The sequence below is a fragment of the Bombus fervidus genome, chromosome 6 (genome assembly GCF_041682495.2).
Source record: "Bombus fervidus isolate BK054 chromosome 6, iyBomFerv1, whole genome shotgun sequence".
In the NCBI taxonomy this organism is placed as follows: Eukaryota; Metazoa; Arthropoda; class Insecta; order Hymenoptera; family Apidae; genus Bombus; species Bombus fervidus.
The window spans coordinates 15,180,774-15,206,129 of record NC_091522.1 but is presented as its reverse complement, the minus strand read 5'-3'; the positions used below and the strand labels follow the sequence as shown (position 1 = coordinate 15,206,129).

Genomic DNA, 25,356 nt, shown 5'->3' with positions numbered 1-25,356 from the left:
ATTCTTAATGTATTCTTATATATATATATTATATATATATATAAACCAATTCGATATTCCGCGAAGTTTAATTTTTTGAATTTAATTAACCAACTCGAACTTTATATAGCGAATTCGAAAAACGATTAATATTGTGTGTCAGTTATAAGAAGACGATAAAAATGATAGAATAGTGTTCTAAGTCCATTGCATGTTATAAGTTATTATTATGAATGCAATAAAATATCGCGTTTGAATTTTAAATTTTAAACAATCATGGCTGTTCGCGTATTTATACATTATTCTGTTGATTTGAAATTTTATTGTAAAAAATGCAAAAAAAAGGATTGGGTGTTTGTAATACATGTAAATCAAGTTGAGTTTTAACATCGCAGTTTTTCAAAATATTAATTTATGAAGTAACATGATTACACAATGTAGGGATAAAACTATCAACATCTTTCTTGAATATTTATATTTCAATATACATATCACGCTTATATTTACAAATAATACATTGTACAAAATAAATATTTATAGTATGTAAATATTAAAGACGTAGATGCAAATCTAGAAGCTATTAGTTACTGTTTTTTTACCTCTTTTAAAAAAGTCTTACATTTCACGAATAAAAATTTTAAATAAGTCATCTTTTGAACTTCTATCTCGTGCAAGTTAAAATCATAGGAAAGAACGAATATATGTATTTATTTCCTCATTAAAAGTTCGCAACAAGTACTAAATGTAGATAAAGATGGTGGTATATCTTCCATTAATCTAATTATGCATAAGGCATGCGCTATATGCTTTCCTTTTTTTAATTCTTGTATAAGAATTTCTGCATTTTCCTTTACATCTGTTAGAGATCGATTCACAAAGACATGTTCAATGATTCGATTAAATATTTCGTGATTCGGGTCGAAGTATGCCGTTAAATTTTTCAAAAATAACATTTCTAGTATCGGTGCTGACAATGTTAATTCCTAAAACATAAAATAACATTAGTAGAAACGTGTAAGATAAAAGCATGAACTTGTTGATGTACGTGCTTGTGCATACTTTATGTCTTTCCATAAGAATATTTACTGCCTCTTTGTGAAATTCTGAATTATCCATATCCAACCTAATATAAATTGCGTGCTCAAGAGGAATTTCTTCTGTGTTCAAAAATTCTTTGAGTACCTAATACAAATAATACAAAAAAAAATAATTAGTTATATTTAATAAATTGGTTATAATCTACTAAGCTGTATTTTAATAAAAATTTTACATTTGTTGAAGATAATGCTTCTATTAATTCTTTATATTCTTCAAAACTTTGTTTGCTATGTTTGTTTTTATCTTTTTCCATAATAAAGACATTAACTAGTTTCATCATTTTTAAAATTGGATGTTTATTAACTTTTGTATATTGAGAATCTTCAAATTGTGGCCATTGTAATAACAATTTCTTTGCCTCATAAAAATGATCAACATTCCTTATTTTACTAAATATTTTTTCAAAAGTTTCAAAGCGATCTTTTTCTGTCGCACATTCCCCTATATCTTTTATTAGAGAAGTATTATTTTCTATACACAGTTCTTGATTTAAAATATCTTTTTTGTTCCCTACGTTTTCTATTATATCTTCATCTGAAAAGTTGCCCCAATTATCAGTCCATTCTATATCATTTTTGTCATTAGATTCAGATGAACTCATCTTAATTTTATCTTTCTCGTTACGTCGCGAATTTTCTGTCGAAATTTCTTCCTCTTTTGATTTTCCAGTAAATACACTTGAACTTTGTTCTTGAACAATATTAAATTCATCTGACTTTTGATGATCTTCAATCTTATCGTCGTTTTCCGTTTTAATGTCGTGATGTAACTCAAGAAATTCTGTCTTATTTATTCCGCAGCTTTGAAATAAACATGTTTGCCAATATTCAAATGGTTCATAAATGTTAGATTTTTTGCATTTGTGAGCTGTACTCATCGTTTTTAATATTAAACTCAATGGATCAAACGAATATAAATCTGTAAAATAATAATCTTTATATGTGCTTTTGTATAATTCCAAACAATAATAATACATTGAAGTTTGTATGTATAGCATTGTTTGTGGCAGTTCCATTAAAACATTGTGTATTTCTTCTATATACTTCTTATGTACACTAAATAAATATGCCATGCCTAGTAACCAATCCTGTTGTATAGTATACTTTGTACACTCTAAAAATACTAAAATAAAAACAGAAATTATCATTTATCCAATATTTAACTTATATACATATATGTTATATATAACATATATTATACACATGTATTTAACTTATATACATTTCCGTTTGGGTGAATACGTAATACTTACAGTGATTAATATCACTCACTTCCAAACCATAACAAAATGTTTCATTCAACATAGTTATCCTCAAAAGAGCACGGCAGCATTTGAGCTGCGTATTTTGTAAATCTGGCATTGAATAATTTACGTATTTCGTGTCGAGTTCACTAAGTTTACAATTTTTATGTAAATCTTCATAAAAACATGAGAAACTTTGAATGTCATCATCTTCTATAGGATTTTCATATCTTGTGTCATTATCCTGATTATTTGAGAAATCAAATTTTAATCTAGATTTCCAAAAATTTGTGTCGCTTATATTTTTTATTAAACTAAATGCTGAATCTTTCATAACATTTGCAGAAGTTTTTACTATCTCAGTAGAAGCTTCCAAAACTTTTGGGACAAATTCTTTAGTTTCTATTTGCGGCTGTAAATTGACAATAATTTAGTATAGTTCTATATTTTTCGTTAGAGGTGATATTTTTTAATGAATTTCTTACAGTAGTTAATGCATCTATAAATTCATCTTCACTATCTGCGTCTTCACTATCATTGAAATCATCAGATAGTAAAGCAGAAGGTATCCACAATTCTAAATTTTTATGTAACATTTGTATTTCTATTAAATATATTTGATCTAGTGCTTTGCTCAACATATCGCTAGGCCCATTGTTTATTGCAAACCATAAACATTTTTGCCTAGTTTTCAGATCTTCGTAATCTCCACAAAATCCTAATTCTAAAGCAACTGTCCAGGCAGGAATATAGTTATTTTGCATTAATTGCTGACAGGTAGCAGCACAAACATTAAAGTCCTTTACCTATTATATTATATTATAAATCAATTATCTGCAATTAAATATTAAATACTAGCTTTAAAATAACTCTACCTCAAGTGCTTTTTTTGCAATTAACTCCAAAACCTTTCCTTCCCGCATTCTACTATTATTCCTCTCTATTCGTAAGTAATTCGCTAACGTTAATAATCTCTGACGACTTTTATGAGCATCTACCCTCTTATTTAAACAGTCCTTTATCAATTGTAGTCTGTCTTGCATTAATCGCACTTGAAGTGGTAATATATCAATATAGAATTCATTCAAAATTTGAAGCGAGTTAATGAGATCGTACTCTTCTTTTATCTGTGCATTATCATCTATGATTAGATGAAGGCAAGCTCTGAAATTATATTATTTATAAAAGTTAAAGTAGGAAATCAGTGCAAGAACTAAAAACACTTACCTAGCTAATTCCATATTAGAGTCAGTTAAGGATTTTGAACTATTAAAATACTCCTTACTAGCATCTAAAATTAAATTCACCGTTTTTTCATAAGACACTTTCAATAAAGACTGTTCATTTTTCTTAGTCTCAATTAAAGCAGTGCAATTTTGTATGTTAGATTTAACTCCTGATACCAAACGTGCTGATACACAGATTTCAAAACAAATTTCTATGTCGACACATGTAAAAATTAGACCATGAATTTCTAACATTTCATTTAATAATTGAGCCCATTGTTTTTCGTCTGGAGGTGGTACTCTTAAATTAAACAGACAACATTTTGAAATACAAAACATTCTTATAAAAAGAATATTAAAAAATAAAAAATGCCTAGTCACCTTTTGTTTAAACTTCTTGCCATTTGAATCAGTAGTTGTTTTGCAGCATCAGGATTACTCTTATTTTTTCGCAATACATGTAATGTAGTTTTAACGCCATATTTATTTAAAATTTTTGCACATTCAAGTTCTTTATCAAGCTCTTCTAGTAGAGTGTTTATGGCATCTATTCTTCTCATTTCACGGTCTTTGGCAATGGAATCTACAATACGTGTTGCTTTTTCATACATATTAGGATCATTGCAAGCGTATATGCAATCTAACGCTAAAATCGCAATATTCTCTATCATTTGAAGAATCTCATCATCTTGAGATTGTTTTAAGTATTCAAAAAGTTTAACTGGTAACTTTAAGTCTTCTTTGCTAGTAGACACTAAGTAGTCACTAAATAAATGTCTCTGTAATTCTCCGCCCAGATACTGACTTCTTCTTTTTATAAATGATAATAGAAAACTTTTTATATCATCAACAAAACTTTCTTCACTAGTCATGCTCATTAGCAATTTAATTTTTTCCAAATTAGATAATTTTTGTAATTGATCTAAAGATAGGTCTTCTATATAAATTTTGTAAATGATATCGTCTAAAGTTTCCAAATCTAGCAACAAATTGTCTAATCCATTAATATTATGTAATTTGGCAATTTTTATTAATTGCAAAGCATTATCAATCATATAACTATTCCTCTCGATCTGATAAGCTCGCGACTCGTACCATTTTTGTAACAATTCTGGTGTAAGTAATGTGTTTCTGTATATAGTTAACGATGGATCATATTCATAAAGTGATTGTGATTTATCATCGCTTTCTAAGTTAATTATCTCATTGAATTCAGCTTTCTCAGCCCAATCTTTTTGTCGTAATTCACGCTGATCAAACAGAAATAATTGTCCATCAATGTCGCATTCTGGTAGAAGTTTTTTATACTTCAATGGATTTAAAGTCTCTGGAAAGAAACTAATAATAGCTAACCAATGAGGTAACAAACATTCACCATAGTAAGTGAACATAATTTCAACTCCCCGACAATCTCCATCCTTCGCAAATTTAATTGCATTTTCAACAGCTGAAAGCTGTCGAAATTCTTCGTAAAAGTTCTTATCGTACTTTAACGAGGAATTTAAAATAATTTCGTATGTAAGTAACTTATCTAGATGATCTAGAAGCTTCCTTCTATATTTAATTAAATCCTTTTGAGCGTCAGATAAATGTTTAATATCGATCTTTTGCAGCACTTGATTTATTTTTTGTATCTGTCTTAAGCTTATACTAGCTTCATCCATTCCACTCCATTCTTCATCAGTATTATCTATTATAAATTTTCCATTGTCACAAGTTCCAATTGCTACTAAAGTTTCCAAATTAGCACCTTTTAAACCAAAATTTAATAATTCTCTTGCTGCTTCGATAGTATCTGGAACTCGAGTAATGCATTCATGTAGGACCCAAGACCTTTTTGTAACTTTACTCAAATGTTCTTGAATAGCATTCAATGATAATTCAGATTTTCTCCACTGTGTCTGATATACCAAATCTGTATCCAAATTATATGTATTTGCTAAAGCCAATGCTTCTTCATATTCCTATAATACAATCTTTTGGTTACTTTAATTTCAGCTATTTTAAATTTCACAAATACTCATACCTCTATATCAATTTTTCTTGAATAAAGTTCTTCAGGTGTAGTACTTTTAAGTCCAAGGATTCTATATGTTCTAAATAATACCCTTGACTTCTTCTTTTTAGGCTGAAATCTTTCAATGTCAGTGATAGAATACAAGGTACTTTGCATTAAATTCGTTGTATAATTTAATATACTAGCTGATTGTAGTTCATCACTTTCTTCTTCACTTTCTGAAGAGGCTTCTTAAAAATTGAATTAATATGTTATATTATATGTATAGAAAATATGTACTCCCTAATTAAGAACTATAATACAAACCTGATGTTTGACTTTCTGTATTAGATTCTCTGTTCCGTTTTTTACTTGTTATGTATGTTTCACAATCAAGACATAAAAAACCTCGATCTGAACCAAGTTCATGTATTTGTGGTTGCCCAGCTAAAAATTCAGGGCTTGAACCTAAAAGATTCTTTAAGTCGGTTGTAGAACATACAGAAGTGGATCCAGAACATCTTGTAATTATAATTGCCTTTAAAGATATCAATAAATTAATATTAATATGATCATGTATTTAAATATATGTGTATGTACATTTAAGTAACAAACATTACCTCTTCTGACCACCAGCCAATATCTATTGGATGGAATTCAGTAACACCTGGTGGAAACTTTTTTGTTTTTGCATGTCCTAAAGGATTAGGTATATTAAAGTCTGGTTGCTCTGATAATTTCCATTTTCTTTGTATCAACAAAGTTGGTAATCTCCATAAAGATATTGAACCATCTGTATGTAAACATGTTAAAAATCTATTATTTGGAGAGATTTTTACTTTAAATATGATAGATTCTGGTTGCAAGCTTAGTGAGGGGATAATGTTCCATATGGAAAATCTCGACTTAGTTTTCGATTCATCATCAAAAGTAAATGACAACTTGCAATATGGATATTCATTCAGGGGTCGCCAAGATGTTAATCCACTGTCTGAGGCTGTTGACTGTAATGTTTTATATAAGTTCAGGATGTTGTACTTCCTAAATTGATATATATAAAAAGTATAAAAAAGTACATCAATTACCATTAATTTCTGTGATATTGTATTTCCAGCAACATAAAATAAGCTATGTTTTTCATCATAAACAACAGCATTTATTCCATTTTTATAAAAAGTGCCAAAAGAAAATTCATAATTTGCTTCAAATTCATTAGTTGTTGAAATGTGATATGATTTGAGTAAACCACTGTATGTGATTAACATAAATTCATAAGACCATTTGTCAGATTGTGTCCTTGGTTTGAGAAATATCATAGAAGCTATTGCATCACCAGCTTCTAAAATATGAGGGTTTTGGGATATTGTTTTTGGACTGATATTAAAAATATTATTTCCCAGGGCATTGTAAAAGGAAGCATAACCATTGCTAGATGCTAATACTAAAAGTGTCCCATCTGGGCTCCAAACCAATTTACGCCATTCTGGAAAAGCATCCTTTGGTACTAAAATAATAAAACATACATGAATTTTTGAAGCCTAGACAGATTTAAGAAATCATATGAATTTACCGGAAGCTTTCCCAACAACTGAAGAATATTCATCTTTTGCTTTTCGAATTTCTATGACATTTTCTTGTAAAACAGCAAGTAAACGTCCATGATCTCCAATTGCAAATTTCCATGGTAGAGTAAGACTAATTTGTTGTGATATACTTTCTGGTAAAGAATACCTATTGTTAAGATATCTAAGTGCATTTTTTATTGTTCCTGTCGTAGGCAATATTACAGAATCATTTTTGCATTTCTGAAATAGATATTATGTTATAAATGCATAAGAATCGTAGATGATGTAGAATGTGTCTCATTCCAGATTTCTTTTGAACAAGTAACAGTGTAAACTTACTATTAATTCTGGCTCTTGCTCGCGAATAAAATATTCTAACAATTCATAAAGTATTGGTTTATTTGATGATTCGTTTGAATTAATCATTTTGTAATCAGAAACATAACCTACTACGTTGACGAAAACATAGACCTGAGGTGGGAGTTAGGAATGAAATCAGTCAGAATCTGATAAGTCACTAGTCAACGCCATATTCTTGAAAAGCAGATAAATAAATTTAAATGAAAATTATTTGAATATTTTCAAACATGTTAGTGGGAAACTTTAATTATCAAAAGAATCATGCATATGTTTTGTTAAAAATAATTTAGAATAATTGAACAATATTGATATAGTCAAAGCTTGGTATCTCTATAGAAGTTGTATAAAGCACATATGTAACACAGTGCATACATATGAATTTCAAAATACAAACTTGGTCGTGCCTGTAGTTGTCAACAGGGTTGCGTGAACCTTTTATTTTTGCAATTGAAATTTCTTAAATATTTGTAAAATGTCAGACGGTGAAGATGATTTTATGTGTGAGGAAGAGGAAGATTATGGTCTTGTGAGTATTTGTGTACTTAGGAAGGAAATGTTGATATACTCAGAATGATTTTGGTTAAGAAATAGGTTAGAATTTTGATCTTGACATATATGAAATTTAAAAATAGTTTAGAAGTATCTTGTAATGTTTAAATAATAGCAAATAATGTTGCTTAGATTTTGTTTAATAACAATAAAGACGTTGAAGTTATATCATAAACTAAATTTGCTTAAGTTATGCTGATGCTTTTAAGATGACACTTTTTATGTTTTTTTTGCTTAGCTATGATAACCGATTGTTTTAGAATAAAATCAATTTCAAAATGGTATTGTTTTTGTAATAATTTTAGGAATACTCTGAAGACTCAAATTCAGAACCTGATGTTGATTTAGAGAACCAATATTATAATAGTAAAGCTTTAAAAGAGGATGATCCAAAAGCAGCTCTACAAAGTTTTCAAAAAGTTTTGGATTTAGAGGGAGGAGAGAAGGGTGAATGGGGTTTCAAGGCTTTGAAGCAAATGATAAAAATTAATTTTAAATTGGTACATCATTAGATTAATGATATATTTATAAGATATACTTACATTTGTTACGATGCTTGATTCTTTCAGGGTAATTATAAGGAAATGATGGCAAGGTATAAGCAATTATTAACTTACATTAAAAGTGCAGTTACTAGAAACCATTCAGAAAAATCAATAAATTCCATATTAGATTATATTAGTACCTCAAAGAATGTGAGTAATATACTAATGTAAATTATAAATTAATTGAGATTTCAAACATATTTGCTTCTTATTGTATCTTACAGATGGAATTATTACAAGATTTTTATGAAACTACTTTAGATGCGTTAAAGGATGCTAAAAATGATAGGTTATGGTTTAAAACTAATACAAAATTGGGAAAATTATACTTTGATCGATCAGATTTTAACAAATTAGCAAAGATATTAAAACAACTTCATCAAAGTTGCCAGGTAGAATTTCTCTAATTATATTATTAAATGAGAATTATTAGTACAATACATATGTATTCCATTTTATTAGACTGATGATGGGGAGGATGATTTGAAGAAGGGTACACAACTTTTGGAAATCTATGCATTAGAAATACAAATGTATACAGCACAAAAGAATAATAAGAAATTAAAGACTTTATATGAACAAAGTTTACATATTAAAAGTGCTATACCACATCCATTAATAATGGGTGTCATTAGAGGTAGTACAGTTCAAATTAAAAATGGGATTACTTAAATATATCTAATAACATAAAATAAAATTTTTTATTTATTTATAAAAGAATGTGGAGGGAAAATGCATTTAAGAGAAGGTGAATTTGAAAGAGCACACACTGATTTCTTTGAAGCTTTCAAAAATTACGATGAATCCGGATCACCAAGACGTACTACATGTCTGAAATATTTAGTTTTAGCAAATATGTAAGTAAAAAATTAAACAGATGAAATAGTATATTATAATATTAATATACTTTGCTGTTAATGTTTAAATGTATATAAAAACAGGCTTATGAAATCTGGTATCAATCCATTTGACTCTCAGGAAGCAAAACCATACAAAAATGATCCAGAGATTTTGGCAATGACAAACTTAGTAGTCAGTTACCAAAATAATGATATTAATCAGTTTGAATTAATTTTAAAACAAAACAGGAATAATATAATGGATGATCCTTTCATAAGGGAACATATTGAAGATTTATTACGTAATATACGCACACAGGTATATGCGGTACATGTACTCTATATGTTTCAGGAATTTCGAAAATCTAAACATAACATGTATTTACGTAATTTTGCAGGTTTTAATCAAATTAATTAAACCATACACTAGAATTTACATCCCTTTTATAAGCAAAGAATTAAATATCGATGTATCAGAGGTTGAAAGTCTCTTAGTGTCTTGTATTTTGGATAGTACTATCCGTGGTCGTATTGATCAGGTAATGCAACAAATTTTATATAATTTAAAAGTAATTTATTTACTTCATCGTATATCAAATTGTATGCAGGTGAACCAAGTGCTCGAATTGGATAAAAAATCAGTATGCGCGGCGCGTTATAACGCTCTTGATAAGTGGACAGGACAGTTACACTCTTTGCATTTAACTATAGTAAATAAGATGTCGTAAAGAGTATGATGCGCGTGAATTTAAAATAACATCAACCTTAAAATAATACATTGTATAGTATATCATAAATACTTGTCTCCTATTATATGAAAAATAAAATCTGTTGTGATATAATAAACTTAGGATTTTAATACGATTCGCTTATTATACCTTCTCATTGTGATATTCTTTCTTATTACTTTGCGTTTATCTATTTACTATATACTATAAATCAAATCAATTCAAGTCAATTCATTTATAACGTTAATCACATAGGCTATGCTATCTTTCTATAATTCTTGATTTTCTGCTAAGTTTGTATCAAGGGTATTGAGTTATTTAAAAAATATCACGAGATCATGAACGGATACGATGTTGGGAATAAGCTATAGTTCCTTGTTCGCTTCTGACACGATACTTTGTCAAGTGTCCGATCTCTTGAATTCTGTTCAATCAATCAAATTTAGAGTACGTTATTTTTTGCATGTCTATTTTTCGATATACAAATATGAGAACTATATTCAATCGATTTCTTTTCTGCAGTTTTGCATTTCCTTAAAGATCGAGTTAACAATTAACAAAAAGAGAGTTACTTTATTGCGTCTTTTTTTGGTGCATGCTTATTGATTTACATGTATTATTCAACAAAAAGCTGTTACAGTTTTCTACGTGCAATGACGATAACGAAACGTCAGATATATATATATATATATATATATATATATATATGTTGATCGCATTATCGAAAGTAGTTGATCAATTTCTTGAAATTTCGAAATTCGTAAGTTTCAATTAACGAAATTCTATTTATCCGTTCTAATTTCTATGCAAGTTCGATACAGCTGAACACCCTGTAGAAGGAAATGCTTCAACAGAAGGATGACGAACGTGCCGTCTCGGTGGAACTGCACGACTGGTTTTAGCTCCGTTTCAAGCATTGTTATTCAGTCTACGTTCGCGCCTATGTAAATGTTGGTTAACCCCAGGCAGGACGGGCGGCAGGGTCCCTAGGCTCGTCCTACATCCTCACTGCTACGGGATGGTGTAATCCTCTCGTCCTCGAACAGGTTCATCCTCATCCTCGCCACGTTTAAGGTGGCAGCTTGCAAAGCCACGGAAACTTACTTTGTGAGAAAATCAATTTAGAAAGTAAAATCAGCAACAAATATGGTGGATTGTTGATTTTCGTTTTCCATTTCGTAAGATGGATATTTTCATGAGGATGGCTTTCCTTATTTCAATTTTTATGATTAATTGCCAGAGAATTATTCCTGTTCTAATGATTTTCCTAATATTTAAAAAATCTATGAAAGTTTTGGACGATCGTATTTCAAAGCATAGAGAGAAGTTCATAGAAATATCCCGATGCGTTTCTATGTATTTTCGTATTAAGGTTCCAGGGAGTGGTGGTTAGAGCTGCAGTCGGTGTGATTAGCGGGCATGCGAGTATACGCGTGAAACGACGTCGACGATAACGACTATGTCGACGGAATCCCAACGTTAATTGGCACTTGCAATCAAAGCACAGCTCGAAATATCTGCCGGTATTCACGTGGCTTTTCCACAGATTTTGAAATGAAACTTTCCTCGAAATCTTCTTCTCAACGAAGAGATAGAACTCGTGGAACAATCGAGGTGATTCAGATTGCCAACGGTATTCCTCGGACGATCGATCGATGATTCAGTATTAAGATTCCTTTGATCAAAGTTGGAAAAAGGAGGAGGAAAGTTTATTAAGTTTATCAATCCTTTCGAGTCTCGATGATGCTTTGATCTGGGAAAAATGATACGAGTTAGAATAGTGAGTGATTATTATAAAGAAGACTCTTCCAGATGAAAATAACATAAAGTCAACAAGAAATCATAGATCCGACTGAACGTTAATGAACCAGTATTTCTCATCTCTTTTTCTCTTTCGCTTCCTTTTTTTCTCTAATTTGAACATCACGTCCGTTGCAGGTTCATGTTGCAACGTACACGAGGGACGTAGCTCGTGCAGCTGTGAGTAGATTCTACCCTTTGAGAAGAGTTAATTTAAGTGAAAACTCCATTTTCAGTGTCTCTTCCGTTGGAGGATGCCCCACGGGTCTACGTTGTACGTCGAGAAAAAAGAAATATTCGAGTTTTATACCTCGTTGCATAACTACAGCGATAGGATATCTTCCACAATTTTGAGACGTCCTTCAACGAATTTCGGAAGTTTCCAACTTTTTTCCAGATGGATTAATCGTTAGATCTGGTCTAACTTTGTTACATAGCCGGTAAAACAATAACAGGAAAGAATAGATAGAAAGGGGATAGGCAGCTGCATCGACGCCAAGATGTTTATTTTATCGACTATTCTACTCCATCTTGGGTGATTAATTTTCAACCGATGTTTGAAAGATTTAAGAATTAAGGATAGTGGTCAACGGTAACGCGGAATGATGCTATCTAATTTTCACGTGACGATTTTTTCTCTGCTATTTCGTAACGCGATCCCAATTGTCGAGCGTAATTCCTCATGTAAATGTTAAATTTCACCAATTTCTCTACGTATTATTACATTGGAAGGCGAACGAACAAAACTTTTATTTTATATTAGCATCGACACTCGAGAGGAATTCGTCGCGACGAACGATAATCTTTTTGACGATAATCTCGCAAGAAATAAGTTTTAGTAAAAACGATCGTCAACGACAACTCGCAAGGGGATATACATCATAGGAACAAGCAATACAGTGTTTTTCGTCGTCGTGCGGCGTCACGACGCTATATGTCGGCAGAGCAGCATAATTTCTCAAGTATTGTTCGCGCCTCGCGTCGATTTATCCAGCTGCTAAGGTGGGAAAGGTAGGTCGACAATTCCCGTGAAACGTTGGCTGGAATGGTACGACGAAGGGGATTGCAACACATCTGCCAGTTTTTAGTGGCGTCGCCATATATCATAAGTGCGAGTGAAACGTTCAGGCCGGAGAGGGCCACTGGCTGAGCCATCTATCTTATACGGCTTAACTTGCTGTGTATCCGATGTACACGCGTGAGCGCGTGTGCAAACACTTACGATAAAGCGAGCGAATCGTGTGTTCTTATTCCTACGTGTACGTATACTACATATACGTGTACATACATGTATATACATACATACGTACATATATACGCGTATGCGTGCGACGTCGTGGGTTTCGATGTCAAGACAACCATAACGCAATAGTCGAGGATGACGCGAGAACAGTTTTTCTCGGTTATGTCGACAAAGTCGTCTCCTAGGGTCCTAGCAGCCGACGTGTAACTTTTACCGACGAGTATTCAAGTAACATACCCTGGAATTGGATAAGACGAATTGGAAAATTGAATCGACTACTTGGAAAACTTTCCATCGACGTCCGTTGTAGAGAAGACAATCGGTTCTAGTTTCTGACGTTAAGATAGTTTTGAGCAAACTGTTTAAAGCTGCATCGGTAACGTTCTCGTTCGAAATATTCGTTCGATCAGAGGACTTTTCCATTTACGGTTGCAGCGCCCAGAGTGAAAAGTTTGCCTAATTGGAACGCTCAAAATGGAATGAATAAAATTTGGACGTTTTCGTCCGTTGGATAGATGACCTTTCCGGACTAGTTTTGGCGTGGTAGCGCGAGGAGAACGATTCGATCCCGACGAAAGTTTGTTCGATCGATGGGCTGAGTCGACAGAGTTAAACGTATCTATGGCCGTTGTTCCATGTAAAATATACGAGCATCGAGATCAGAAATTTTAATCTCAGAGGAACAGGCCGCGAAGATGGCAGATGAACGAGCGTGCAACTAATCGGGCGGCGAACGCCCGTAAGCCGGATAAAAGGGCTTTGGCGTATTGGAAAATTGAGAAGTTCTGCTTGGGATCATGGGCATGAATTCGCGACATTTACATTTTATGATATTTGTCGAGTCCTTCGACCCTTGTTGCCACCAGCGTAGACATTCCTTAAGCCGAGCCATCCTTTCGTTCTCACACAAATATCCCGCCAAGGACATTCCCCTTTTCTCCAGCCTTTTTTTATCATGCTGTTGTGTATTATTCGCATGATATATGTGTGTCGCAGTAAAGTAAAGAAAAAGATAAAGAACGAAAGGACCACTCGTTACCGAGATAAAAGTAGAAAACGTACGTAAGTTTTCGAAATTCGGTTTCGAGACGCTTTAATTTCTTTTTTTACTATCTTGTTTAGCCGCGACAAATTTTATTTACTGCCCCTGCAAGATGGTCTACTTCTTGCCTGGTTTATTTTTCCTTTTTTCTCCGGAGATAGTAGAAGGAAGCGCCTATTATCACGAGACATTTGTTTCTTATTTATAGGCAAGAATCGTTGAAGTTCACCATAGGAGAACTTCCCTAACGAATATCTTTTTTGTTCCGAGGAATGACCCATTGAATTCGTCGAGCAAATGTATGTACGCTCGTGCCATTCAATTACGGCGCTCATCAATGAAAACGAAAAGAAAAAAGAAATGGATAGGGAAGAACGTATCATTCGCTTCGACGTTATCGCTTCGGCAAATCAGTTGAATTCATGTTTTCGTATCGATTTTTCTTCTTTTAATTTGCGCGGCAATTAGACCGTTCTCGATAGAAAAGCGAACAAATTTTCTCCTTCTTTCCGCTTTTGCGCGTTGTTCCACGGATATTTTTTTTTTCTCTATCATTTTTTCCCGTCGATCCCGGTAACAGTATTTCAGCAATGAGTGCGCATCCCCATTAATTCCAAAATAATTACGCGCACGCGTTTGCGTACGATACCGTGGCGGTCGTTATTGTTCCACTGATATCTGGATCGCATAAATACCGATATCCGTTGCATTCATTCGACCCGTTATCGTTGTAACGGCGAATATTTATTACGCAGCTGACCGAAAGGGCTGGCCGTTTACGTTGTTAATTCCATAATTGAACGGATACGATACTGCCACGATAAAGCAACTGGTTTTCCATGGAAAATCTTGTCCCATCGTTTTTCTTAAGACTCTGATATCCGGCGATATGCCGGATAATGAGATTCTGTCGTGTTATTATCCTTTTGCGGGAAATACAAAATTAACATAGTTACCTGCGTGATTAAAAACGATCTGTATATATATATATATGGTACGTGACATAACAAAAATTCTGGGTTATCAATCGACATTTACATTGCAGGATGTTACTCGCTCAGTTCGCGCAATCAACGAAACAAACGACGAGCATCAACGAAATTTTGTACATGTTTTAACAGCGAATGATAGTAATAGTTTACGGATGTTTATACAAAATAAATTTTGTATAATAAACGTTAGATATATTTTACATGCCTTTGAATATCACGTTGCAGTCTATGGACTTACATTTTTCCACCTATAAATTTCCTATAGAAGCATAAACATCGGCAGTCTAGATATTAACAACGATGTAACGCAATATCGTCGTAAAAGCTGTGGATTAAAGATTAAAGGTTCTTGCCTCTTTGGTCGTTGAATGCGAAATTTTCAATAGACTCGAAGTTTAACAAGGGCGACCGACGAGGCAACGTAATTATCTCCGTTTTAACAAGCCACGAATTATTTCCTGTCGTTGGTCCAATATTCTCGCGGCCATCCGGGCCAGGAATGTCATTTCTTTGGCCGTGATAGGGGAGTGTCTCGTCGCAGATATCTCGCGGTATTCGCGTTGAGCAAACTGCTACCGAACGAGTTTTCCATTTGCCCTGGCCGCAATTGATCCGTGCGGCCGCGCCTCGCGCGATAACTATCCGGTGGACTCATTTAAGATAAACTTAGCCGAGGATCAGCGGATACGTGATTTCCATAGAGTTTCCTTTCCACGGCTTGAAATGTACACGAGGGGATTATTACGAAATTATATAGGATCAATGTAACTCCTACGTGCCGTTCACTTCGTGTGTGACGAGTTCGGAAAGCGTTTCGTTATTTCACGTCAGATAATCGGACCCTCCTGATAGTCCTGATCGCACGATCTCCTTTCGGATCTCGTAATTAACTCGATTATTAAAGATCAACCTTTTTGGGAAATGAGTTTTCTAAATCCCTTTCCGATTTGTTCGTCGCGAATATATCGTTCCAAGCTCTTCTTTTTCTCAAGCGAAGTGGAAATTACTCAAACATAGAGATTCTTCTTCGAATAAGTTTCTATTTACGATGGTTAATATTGCCGCAAAATTAGGTCGGAAACATTGCGCTGTGTACAGTTCTCTTTATCTCGATCTCGATATTATTCTCTTCCTGTTTCTCTTGGAACGCCGCATCGCGACTTCCGGAATCTACTACATCGCTTCTACATCTTCCAACATCAATACGTATGCATTATACCTTCCGTCGAAAACAAGCACCTTAACGTAACGCTGTCAGATTAGTTGGAGTTTCGAGCTTGGTAGGTGTTAATTAGGCTAAGCAAAGATTCTCCTGCTTCGGCGTTCATGTTCGCAAGGACTGTTCATCAATTATGTTGATTAGCTATTTGAGGAGTTTGAAAAAAGGTCCGCTGACTTCTCACTTGGAATACTGATTTCCAACGATGGATTAACTATAACGATACGAAACACAAACAAATCGTTTTTGTTAATGACTCGAGAAGAGTCACTGAACGTTTATTTACATCTTTCGTTTGTCTATTTATATATATGTATATTCTCCATTTATTCGTTTATATCTCTGGTTTCTTATTTATTAGCATTCTCCGTTTGTTTATTTAGATATTTAGCTTGTTCAACATCAGACCTGTTAATTGCATTTCGCGTAACGTCAGCTACAAACTGCCATTACAGACCCTTTTCGTTCGTGGTTTCGAGTGTACGGCCGTCTTACGCTCCTGGCACATAATTAGCTCGGTTAATTAGACTACGTTAACTGTCCCGCTAATGTTTCGCGTACCACCATGGTTCTCCGCTCCGTTTTCTCTGCAATTCGACCACTTCGCGGCTTAACCTTGATTCATAAAACGTCGACGAGAGGCTGACGACATTAATCCGAACGGATGATTCCGCGAAGCTTTTAATTGGATTGTAACGCGCTTAATAGTTCGTTTATTACATCAGCGTGTTGTAACGAGATTTACGTCGAGTTGAACTCCATCGTTCTATCTCCATCTGGATTTTTAAATTTCTCTTTTTAAACTAGTCTCGCTTTTTGCCACTATTAATTTTATTCTTTTGTTAAATTGCAATTTATGCAACGACATACACCGTGTGGAAAGAACGCGTAAGCTAGTTTAATTTGTTCGTGTACATTTGCTTTTCGTAACTCCTTTGTATTTCATCGATTATTTAGTTTGATGGGTTTTCAGCGATTGGTTCGCTCTTCGTTGCCAATTTCCAACCGCTCGAGACTAATTCTAATCATTTCGATCGCAGAACCAATAATTTTGTACGCTGCTTGTACGTATTATCGTGTTTCATTAGTAGGTGTATCGTGCGCGTAACGAACGATAACGTCGTAACATTCTCGCCTCTTCAGCCCTCTATTTTAGATATACATGTACACGCACATACCTGGAATAACTCGACGATCCGTTAATTTGTCTGTAGCTGGGAAACTGAATTCACTTCAACTGCTTCTCGCTATTTCTTACCTTTAGGCGGGATCAAATTATCGCTTTACACGCGACACAACACGTATCTTCGATGTTACCTCGACGAAACGGTATCTTTCTCCGTTGCGTTGGTCGCTTCAACGACCGAATTAACTGCACAATTAAACTATCACGGGACGAGTATACAATTAGTTATCAGTACGCATCGTGTATCCGCAATTTTCCACTCAACTACTCGTCATCTCTGTTTACTCGTTTATCCGCTACGTTATTTATTCGTTGCCTTTAAAAGTTAAAGCTCACTGCATTTGTATCGCCACTGTTAAATATAGAAGGCAATCGAACATTCGCTATACTTTCAATATTTTATTCGTTTCTGCATATTACGTTCGGCATATTTTTGCACTTTTTGAACTTTCCATAAATGTCTAAAATGTGTTACGGGATATTTAAACGTTTAAAAATGTACACGAAGTAAATATTTAGATATCATATTTTAATTATAAAATATTATAATATTTAGAGGGCTGTGTAAAATGTAAAACACGAACTTGCATAAACAGTAGCAGTTTAACTATTGCATTAAATTCATATTATATTTTGTTAGGGTAACCAGACTTGTTCTCATCGTCGGACAAGCAGGTAATTCTGTTATCACCGTGCATAATTCAAAATATTAATTATATAATATGCGAGGAATAACAAAATCAGACACAATGAAGAGCGTGAAGCGACGAGGTAAAAGGTGGACAGGTTGGTGGTTTTTAAAAAAATTCTTTCCTGGTTTTCCATGGGGATTACATCGTGCTGATCCCGTGGGTAAGGATTTTTCAAGACGGCGCCGCTGAATGGAGCGATTTACAGTAATTTCTGTGGTTCGCGTTTAGCGCCAGCGATAAAATCCCCCGTTTAGAGTTTACACGGGCAATAGCAAAAGATACAAACGTGTTACGTTCAATTGAACATTTGCGTTCCTATATATATCGAGAGAGTAAAACGAAAAGGTAAAAGATCGCGTTAAATATCTCCAACGAATATTCAATCGTTCGTAGTTGCTGTCGTAAAGGAATTGTAAATTTATTACAGATAAAGTAAGCTCGTATTTGTTACGCGTTGTGTTTGGCACACAATCGAGTAGCCAGATGAATCGTACGTGTGTGTTCTATGTGTTAGGATATGCATACGTGTAACAGATATAAGTTGTACGGGTCGCACATGTCTAGCATACATGTTGTAATTTCATGTTCTCACTCTCTCTCTGTTTCTCTCGTAAATATTCGCGCTGTATCTTCCTATATCTGTTCGCTTATACATTTACGAAGGCAGCGTGACTGACACCTAATCACAACACCTCCAGCGATACATTATGCAGTAGAAATACTCATCGTATTAACTGGTTGTTTATGTCAGCGTGATGTATGTTCTAAGTGTTACTTGGTAAGCGTTAGGCCTACATCAGATTAGATAAAGGGATGTAAATGAATCCACGTGAAAGGCTATTGAAAAACAAATTGAAAATTCGATCAACGTCTTTACGTTCCATTATTCGACGTGTTTCGTTCTATTGGTTTCGGACACAAAGGATTTGATTCTTTTCATTCGAAAAGAAACCTAACTCGATATCACGTCCTCGATCTCGTTACCCGCGACTCACCTCGCCAAAAGTGCACTGTCAGTTATATATTTATAACCTTACGTTCTTCGAAGGTGTTATGTCTGCGATTCACGCTGGGAGATACTCTCCCGTAACAGATATAAGTCGTGCGGGTCGCACATGTCTGGCATACATGTTGCCCTCGTACGGTCTGAGCCGCCCCTCTTTCACCCCTTTTCGCCGTTACTTTCCGACTCTCTTTTCCGGCTGGGATACCGCTGGGAATTCTACTTAATATTGCAACGTATTACCTTCTTACCCAGGCTGCTGTGGCCCGTGGCTGAAATCATACACCGGGTGTCGAGTTATCGGCGTAAATCTGCGCTATCGACGCTGGCGTCCGGATCAACGGGTTGAGCTGATTAGAGACACTAGACCAACCGGTTGGATTCTCCGTTCGTGTGAAACATTGAGATGATTTCAAGCTGATAGCGTTGGAATAGTTATTTCTGTAAAAATGGAGAGTCAAAAGCGAAAGACAAGCTTCGAGAAGAATCAAATATATAATAATTCGTAATATTCTCTGGCGGACGGTTACTAGAAAATCATCACGTACTATTCGCACGAATCACTACGCGCAGTTGCATATCCGCATGAAATACTGTTTTACGCAAGATAGAGCCGTTAGACGGGAAATAAGGAACGGCTGGAAGCCAATATTCCGTTCCCATCTGACCGTTTTCTAGCGAGAAAATTCCACGGGAAGGCGACCCACCGATTAGGCTACTCTATTTCCTGGGTATGGCCCCTCGTCGAAAGTAACGACGAAATCCTCCGGAGACTTTCATCGATCGATGCCGAACGTTGTGCAGCAACGGACAACTCGAGCGTTCGGCCGGCGAGTATTTGCCCGGATAAAAATGGTTACGACCGACTCATGCTACATCGGGCTAAACGTTGACGGTACAATATTGCGACGTGCACGTGCACAATCGATGGGGGGCTATCGATGAAATATCGTCGAGCGTGCAATATCTCGTGCTGCGACGCGCCCTTCGATTATCGGTGACCGAATTTCTTCGCGATTCAGCGAATTCGCCTGTTGTAAATTCGATATCGCGCCTACTTCGTCCTCGTCGCGCCGCGTCGCGTCGGCCTGGTCGGCGGTTGTTGTTAGTGGTGCTTCCATCCGTTAATAAATGATCGCGTTGATAATGTTGCTACGCTGTAAATCCGATAGCATCGAATATCGGTAGCGCTCGTGCTCTTTGTCACTTGATTTCCAACGTCAACACGGACGAGTTTATAAATTTTCTGCCGGTTAAAAATTTTCATGAGACGCGCCGCTCGAAATCGCCGACATATTTAAAATTCAAATTGCCGCGCCGTATCACGCGCGCGATCATTATCGGATTTCTCGGATATAACGTGTATCCGGAATGACATATTTTCTCGCTGGAACGGTAGATACCGATGCTTTCTTGGGACGCGATATTGGACGTTTCTACGTTTCAGAGAGAGAGAGAGAGGAGGGGGGGGGCGGAGGGAGGAGGCGACGTGTATTTGGCAAGATCTTACGACTCCCTTCTGCGGATATGACGTAAATCCTCACGCTCTGCACCTATTTGCGCACCACGTAACGTGTATCCTATCCTAGAATATTCAAAATACAAGCTGAAAGTTTCCAAATCCCGTTTTAAATCCTTGGATTTTTTCAGGGTCAAAAGCTTCGTACGCTCAAGGACGTTCGAAAATCGTTTTTCGGAGTTGGGAACAGAAATTTTTTTTCAATTCAATCCACGTGTATGTTTGGAACGATGAAATAGAGGAACAGAAAGGTCGGATGGATAGGGAGGACAGAAAGAGAGAGAGAGAGAGAGAGATAGATAGAGAGAGAGAGAGAGAGACCGAGGATCATCTGTAGTTTACGGAAGTGCAGGCGAGCCGTGAACCGTGTTTGTCTTGTCCCGGTGTCGCGCTGCGACGTACAACGTCGAATTATTACTCCATAACCCGTTGCTTTTACAGGCTCGACGAGCTGACTGATACGCGACACACCGCGCAAGCAACAACATATACCTGTCGCGTGATAAACGTCGATTGTTCTATTAATCGCTGTTTCGATTCGAACGCGCACAGAATGCTTTTGTCTGATGCACCGTGCGTGTGTTTAGGTTTGCTTGAAAAGGGTATAGGAGAAAGATATAGAAAGGTCGTGGATTGTTACCAAAGATCATATTTTCATTGGAATAAGGGGATTCTTCGAGGGTTCATAGGTTTCTCGTCCATAATATCAGGCTGCTTTTGTTCCAGCGTGCCCAGAGTCACGATGAGAATCGAAGACGAGGAAGCAGGTCGTATATAAGCGACACAATAAAAAGGGGGCGTCGATGATGCTCGTTCACGAATCCAAATATCTCCGAGCGTCATATTGTCGGCGTACATTTCGGTCGCTCCTTTCGCTCTCCTCGCACGAGCACCCTCGTTAAGCGCCTACGTGTTCGCGATTCTCAATCGACCGGTCCAGCCGTACTAGCGTTACTTTTGATCGCTGGATCCACCGCACGCTCCTTCCTTCGGGCAACGCCTTTAATCTCTTCGCTTTCGGTTCCATCCGGAATTAAGGGCTCTGGTCGAGCACCGCCACTACCTCTGACGCCTCTCGTCGTGCCGTTTCACCGTCGTTGCTTCGTGAACGAAGATTTGTACCGGATTTTCCGAAGGAATTGAAATAAGCTATATCCCCTTCGTTTCGGAATAGCATGATCGTATAGACATAACCCAAATCTATCGTGTATCCATCGGATACGCAGGAAAGACGTATCGATACATTGTGCATGCGCGGCCAGCAATACCGGTGTATCTACGGCAAGAGTTTGGACATGGGAGCACGCAAGAAGGGACGAACGAAAGGCGAACGTTCTACCAGCTATGTACGTCACGTCTGGCTTCTGGATTACATTTATACCCCCACGCAAGCTATAGAGAAGAGGGTGAGCCCAGGGGGCCGATGCGCCAATACGTGCCTATAATCTTCTACTTCGTCCTCTTTTGCTCACTTGCTCGCTCGCTCGCTTGCTCACACGTTACCATTTCGTTTCTGCTTCTTCACGATTGTAGACTTCTCGTCTGCGGACTACTAGCGCCTTTTCTCGAACCTGCATCTACGTTTCCCACTTTTGCTAACACGTCGGTCCTTGCATATTCCACGCGAGTATATGTTATTTTTCTTGCCTTATCACTTTTCGCCTTATATTCTGCTTTCTTTTTTCTCGACATCCTTTCACGTATCCCCTTTGTCTTGGTTTTATTTGCCTCTCAAGTCGTTCTTCTCCCTCATCGTCCCCCGTTGTCCGCGCTTTCCTTTACACTAACTCAGAATTCCGACTTTGGCCATTCTTTCCGTTTCGTTTTCGGTCTGCAGCTTATTTTTGCCTTTCAATTTCATCGGATCGTTTCATCTTTTCAATTTCTAAACTCCTCTTTCGCGTTCCTGCGCTTTCCCACACTTTTCTTTCTTTCGCCTCTTTCTTCGGAGCGTTCTTGTCGCTCCGTTCTTCCAGCCTTTCCTCGTCGCTTCTTTATTCCAGCAGCATGCGTGTGCTCGCGAGCAGAGGCAACAACTGTCGTCGACTAGAGTAACTCTCGGCGACGATGATTCTGTGTGGACGATCGTAGATCCTCCAGACCGACTCTATTACTCCTACGGGACGTTTTATTTCTGAACGATGTCTCGGTCATGACTCGAAAGTTTTTATCGGAAGATTTTGCCTCGCATTCTCCAGCGTGTTCCAAAAGCCTTTCGAACAAGCCTCGGTTAAACACTTTTCCAATTATTCCGCTCTTGCGTTACTTTCTACTAACCTTTGTTTCAGTTAATTTACAAGTTGCCAATCTGCAATTGTCTTCAGTAATTTTCGAATCGGAGGAGACAAAGTTGGGAGCAAAGTATTTACAAAGATATTTATCGTAGGCAGATATGTAGACAGAATACGGAGAACAATCCAGTGTGAGATAGTTGTCGTTGGGTACATTTGATGGACGTACCTTCGCGACAAGTTGGCAGACACCATAGTCAGAATGAAACTTTCATTACCCGCTATAAAGTAACCGCTGCACGTTTCTCTCGCTCCTTTCCATTGCGATTCACGGTCAAAAATAAACCACTGTTCACAGGAGAATCTCGATTTTGATCATCGCCGTTGCTGAAAAAGTTGATCTGTAAAATTCCAAGCCACAGCTGTCGTACCAACCGCCGAATCCGTCCCTTTTCGTGATTTACGAGGAAGGCTTAACACGGACCCTCTGGTTTGTTTTTATCAATAGTTAATTCGCAATTTACATCCGTTTAAATATTCATACCGGTGTGGGCGCCGCCGACGCGAAAACCCGGGGCTTTCGGTCCTCCGCATACTTATTCCAAACTCTGCCTCTCTCTCTCTCTCTCTCTTTGTTATCCAGCGTTCTCCGACACCGTTCCTTTCTCCTTCTATCTCCTTTTCGTCTTTGCCGTAAACGCCCAGTGAAGTTGTGTGTGAGTAGCGATAAAACCCAGCGGTATACGTTCGAATACCTTTGCACCCGAAACCTCTCACGCATTAAATTCTAAAGCCGCTTTCTAGTTTCGGGCTGCATCGTGCATCCTACTTCTCCTTGTCTTCCGTTCCTTCTTTCTCCCGCTCTTGCCACCGGTGTTCAGCGTTACCTCGTCCTTCGATGGTTGAACAAGAGGCAAACACAGAGACGAAGGGAGAGCAGAGCTTGTGGCGCGAAACTTTGTCCATGGAAAACGGTGGCTGCTGGTTACCGATGTAACGCTCACCTTCCCAGTGTTTATGGTCGGATAACTGTGCATTAAGGATCACGGATTTTGCCACGTCGCTCGCTTGATTAATTAGCCATTAATTAATGCGTTAGCGCGCTTGCTACTAATGGAAGGTGAAAATTTTATTATCGTAACGGATGATGACGAATTCGTGCTGTCCCGTTATAGCTACTGGGATCTGATGGAGGGATCGGCGATGTAACGCCGGATTAAAATCACGGTTAATGAAAAGCGAAATTACACGCGGCAACTGTAAGTTTTGAAAGGGGAGGATCGTGCGAAACGAACGTTTTAAACTTATCAACCGATGAGGGCATAAATTAATTAATTAAAAGCGGCTGGTCGCGGCACGATGATGCGTCCGCCCAGAAGAGTGCGTTTATCAAACAATTTTCCGTTTGCCCTGTCGCTGGTCCGCAACACAACGCGATGTAACCACAATTAATTAAATTTAATGACCGAGTGACAGTGGCTTTATTAATTAGTAAAATTAACCGCGTAACGCACCGATATCCATTGAAGAGCGCAGAAATGGAGTTCGAAAGTACGTGTAACGCCGATTCTCACTCTCGCTCCGCTTTATTAATATCATTTCCCATTTAATTTGATTTTCTCACTTTACTGCGATTAATTTTTTAATATACACAAACTTTATCTCTTATACGTTTCTTCAAACTTCTGTTTCGATCGATTATCGAAACATTTCCCGAACATTGTCGTTGTTCGCACGAAACGTTTCGTATCGTGTAAAGTGAAATCGCGTTCATTCATTTTATAAATGAAATCTCTCGCGGAATCTTGTACACAGATTCGACTGTTTCAACGTTCGCGAAATCGAACGGATCGTTGTCTCGTCAAATATTTAAGCGTTTATTCCATCGAATTTGGGAATTGGCGAGTCCAATGTCAGCAGTTTCTTCTTATTTCGCGCACGTAAACTCGCTTTACACTCTGGCATGTTCGGCACGGTTACCGCGGCTTGTCAGCTCGTAGGTATATTTCCGTGTTTTATTCATGAAATACGTAGCTGTCTATCATATTCCCAGATAAGATTCAGCCAGTGTAGACGCGGTATATCGCCGCGTGAAACCTGTCGCTCCACAAACGGAAACCGACGTAACAAAAATAACAAATCGCGAGTGCAACCTTGCCATCGATGCTCTTTGTGCCTGTTTTAGATTATTTTTATTCCGTGTCACGATTTACCGACGTGTTTCACGAGAACTGGAACAAATGTTATTATTAGAGTCGTGGCCGTACTCAGCCCTGCCCTAAAACCGTCACGATAGGTCGA

At 36.7% G+C, this 25,356-nt stretch overlaps 2 protein-coding genes across 3 annotated transcripts; one reads left to right on the top strand and one right to left on the bottom strand.

The window, feature by feature from the left end:
• Positions 1–437: 437 nt before the first annotated feature.
• Positions 438–7,726, bottom strand: LOC139988265 (NBAS subunit of NRZ tethering complex). Of its 2 annotated transcripts, none has more exons than XM_072005462.1 (14): positions 7,447–7,726; positions 7,113–7,347; positions 6,628–7,046; positions 6,163–6,546; positions 5,870–6,080; positions 5,573–5,793; positions 3,928–5,510; positions 3,548–3,847; positions 3,196–3,484; positions 2,806–3,126; positions 2,330–2,732; positions 1,250–2,199; positions 1,039–1,161; positions 438–962 (listed from the first exon to the last, which is right to left on the bottom strand). In XM_072005462.1, the coding sequence occupies exons 1-14, from the start codon at positions 7,531–7,533 to the stop codon at positions 687–689; spliced, it is 5,802 nt and encodes a 1,933-aa protein (XP_071861563.1). In that variant the 5' UTR covers positions 7,534–7,726; the 3' UTR covers positions 438–686. The 2 variants fall into 2 exon arrangements, with proteins under 2 accessions (XP_071861563.1, XP_071861564.1); XM_072005463.1 differs by having other exon boundaries at positions 5,573–5,790.
• An 8-nt stretch (positions 7,727–7,734) lies between these two features.
• Alien (COP9 signalosome complex subunit 2 alien) lies at positions 7,735–10,246 on the top strand. The gene is made up of 9 exons (XM_072005499.1): positions 7,735–7,993; positions 8,322–8,516; positions 8,586–8,711; positions 8,786–8,953; positions 9,024–9,198; positions 9,280–9,418; positions 9,503–9,719; positions 9,799–9,939; positions 10,009–10,246. The coding sequence occupies exons 1-9, from the start codon at positions 7,940–7,942 to the stop codon at positions 10,126–10,128; spliced, it is 1,335 nt and encodes a 444-aa protein (XP_071861600.1). The 5' UTR covers positions 7,735–7,939; the 3' UTR covers positions 10,129–10,246.
• The last annotated feature ends 15,110 nt before the right edge of the window (positions 10,247–25,356 follow it).

What these genes read in the sequence shown, in the direction of transcription:
- Alien (XM_072005499.1), top strand. Translation starts at nt 7,940, where the DNA reads ATGTCAGACGGTGAAGATGATTTTATGTGTGAGGAAGAGGAAGATTAT. An exon ending in AAGAGGAAGATTATGGTCTT is followed by an intron (nt 7,994 to 8,321) that starts GTGAGTATTTGT and finishes TAATAATTTTAG; the next exon opens with GAATACTCTGAAGACTCAAA. An exon ending in TCCGTGGTCGTATTGATCAG is followed by an intron (nt 9,940 to 10,008) that starts GTAATGCAACAA and finishes AATTGTATGCAG; the next exon opens with GTGAACCAAGTGCTCGAATT.
- LOC139988265 (XM_072005462.1), bottom strand. Translation starts at nt 7,533, where the DNA reads ATGATTAATTCAAACGAATCATCAAATAAACCAATACTTTATGAATTG. An exon ending in AGTTGTTGGGAAAGCTTCCG is followed by an intron (nt 7,047 to 7,112) that starts GTAAATTCATAT and finishes TTATTATTTTAG; the next exon opens with TACCAAAGGATGCTTTTCCA. An exon ending in TACAGAAAGTCAAACATCAG is followed by an intron (nt 5,794 to 5,869) that starts GTTTGTATTATA and finishes TCAATTTTTAAG; the next exon opens with AAGCCTCTTCAGAAAGTGAA.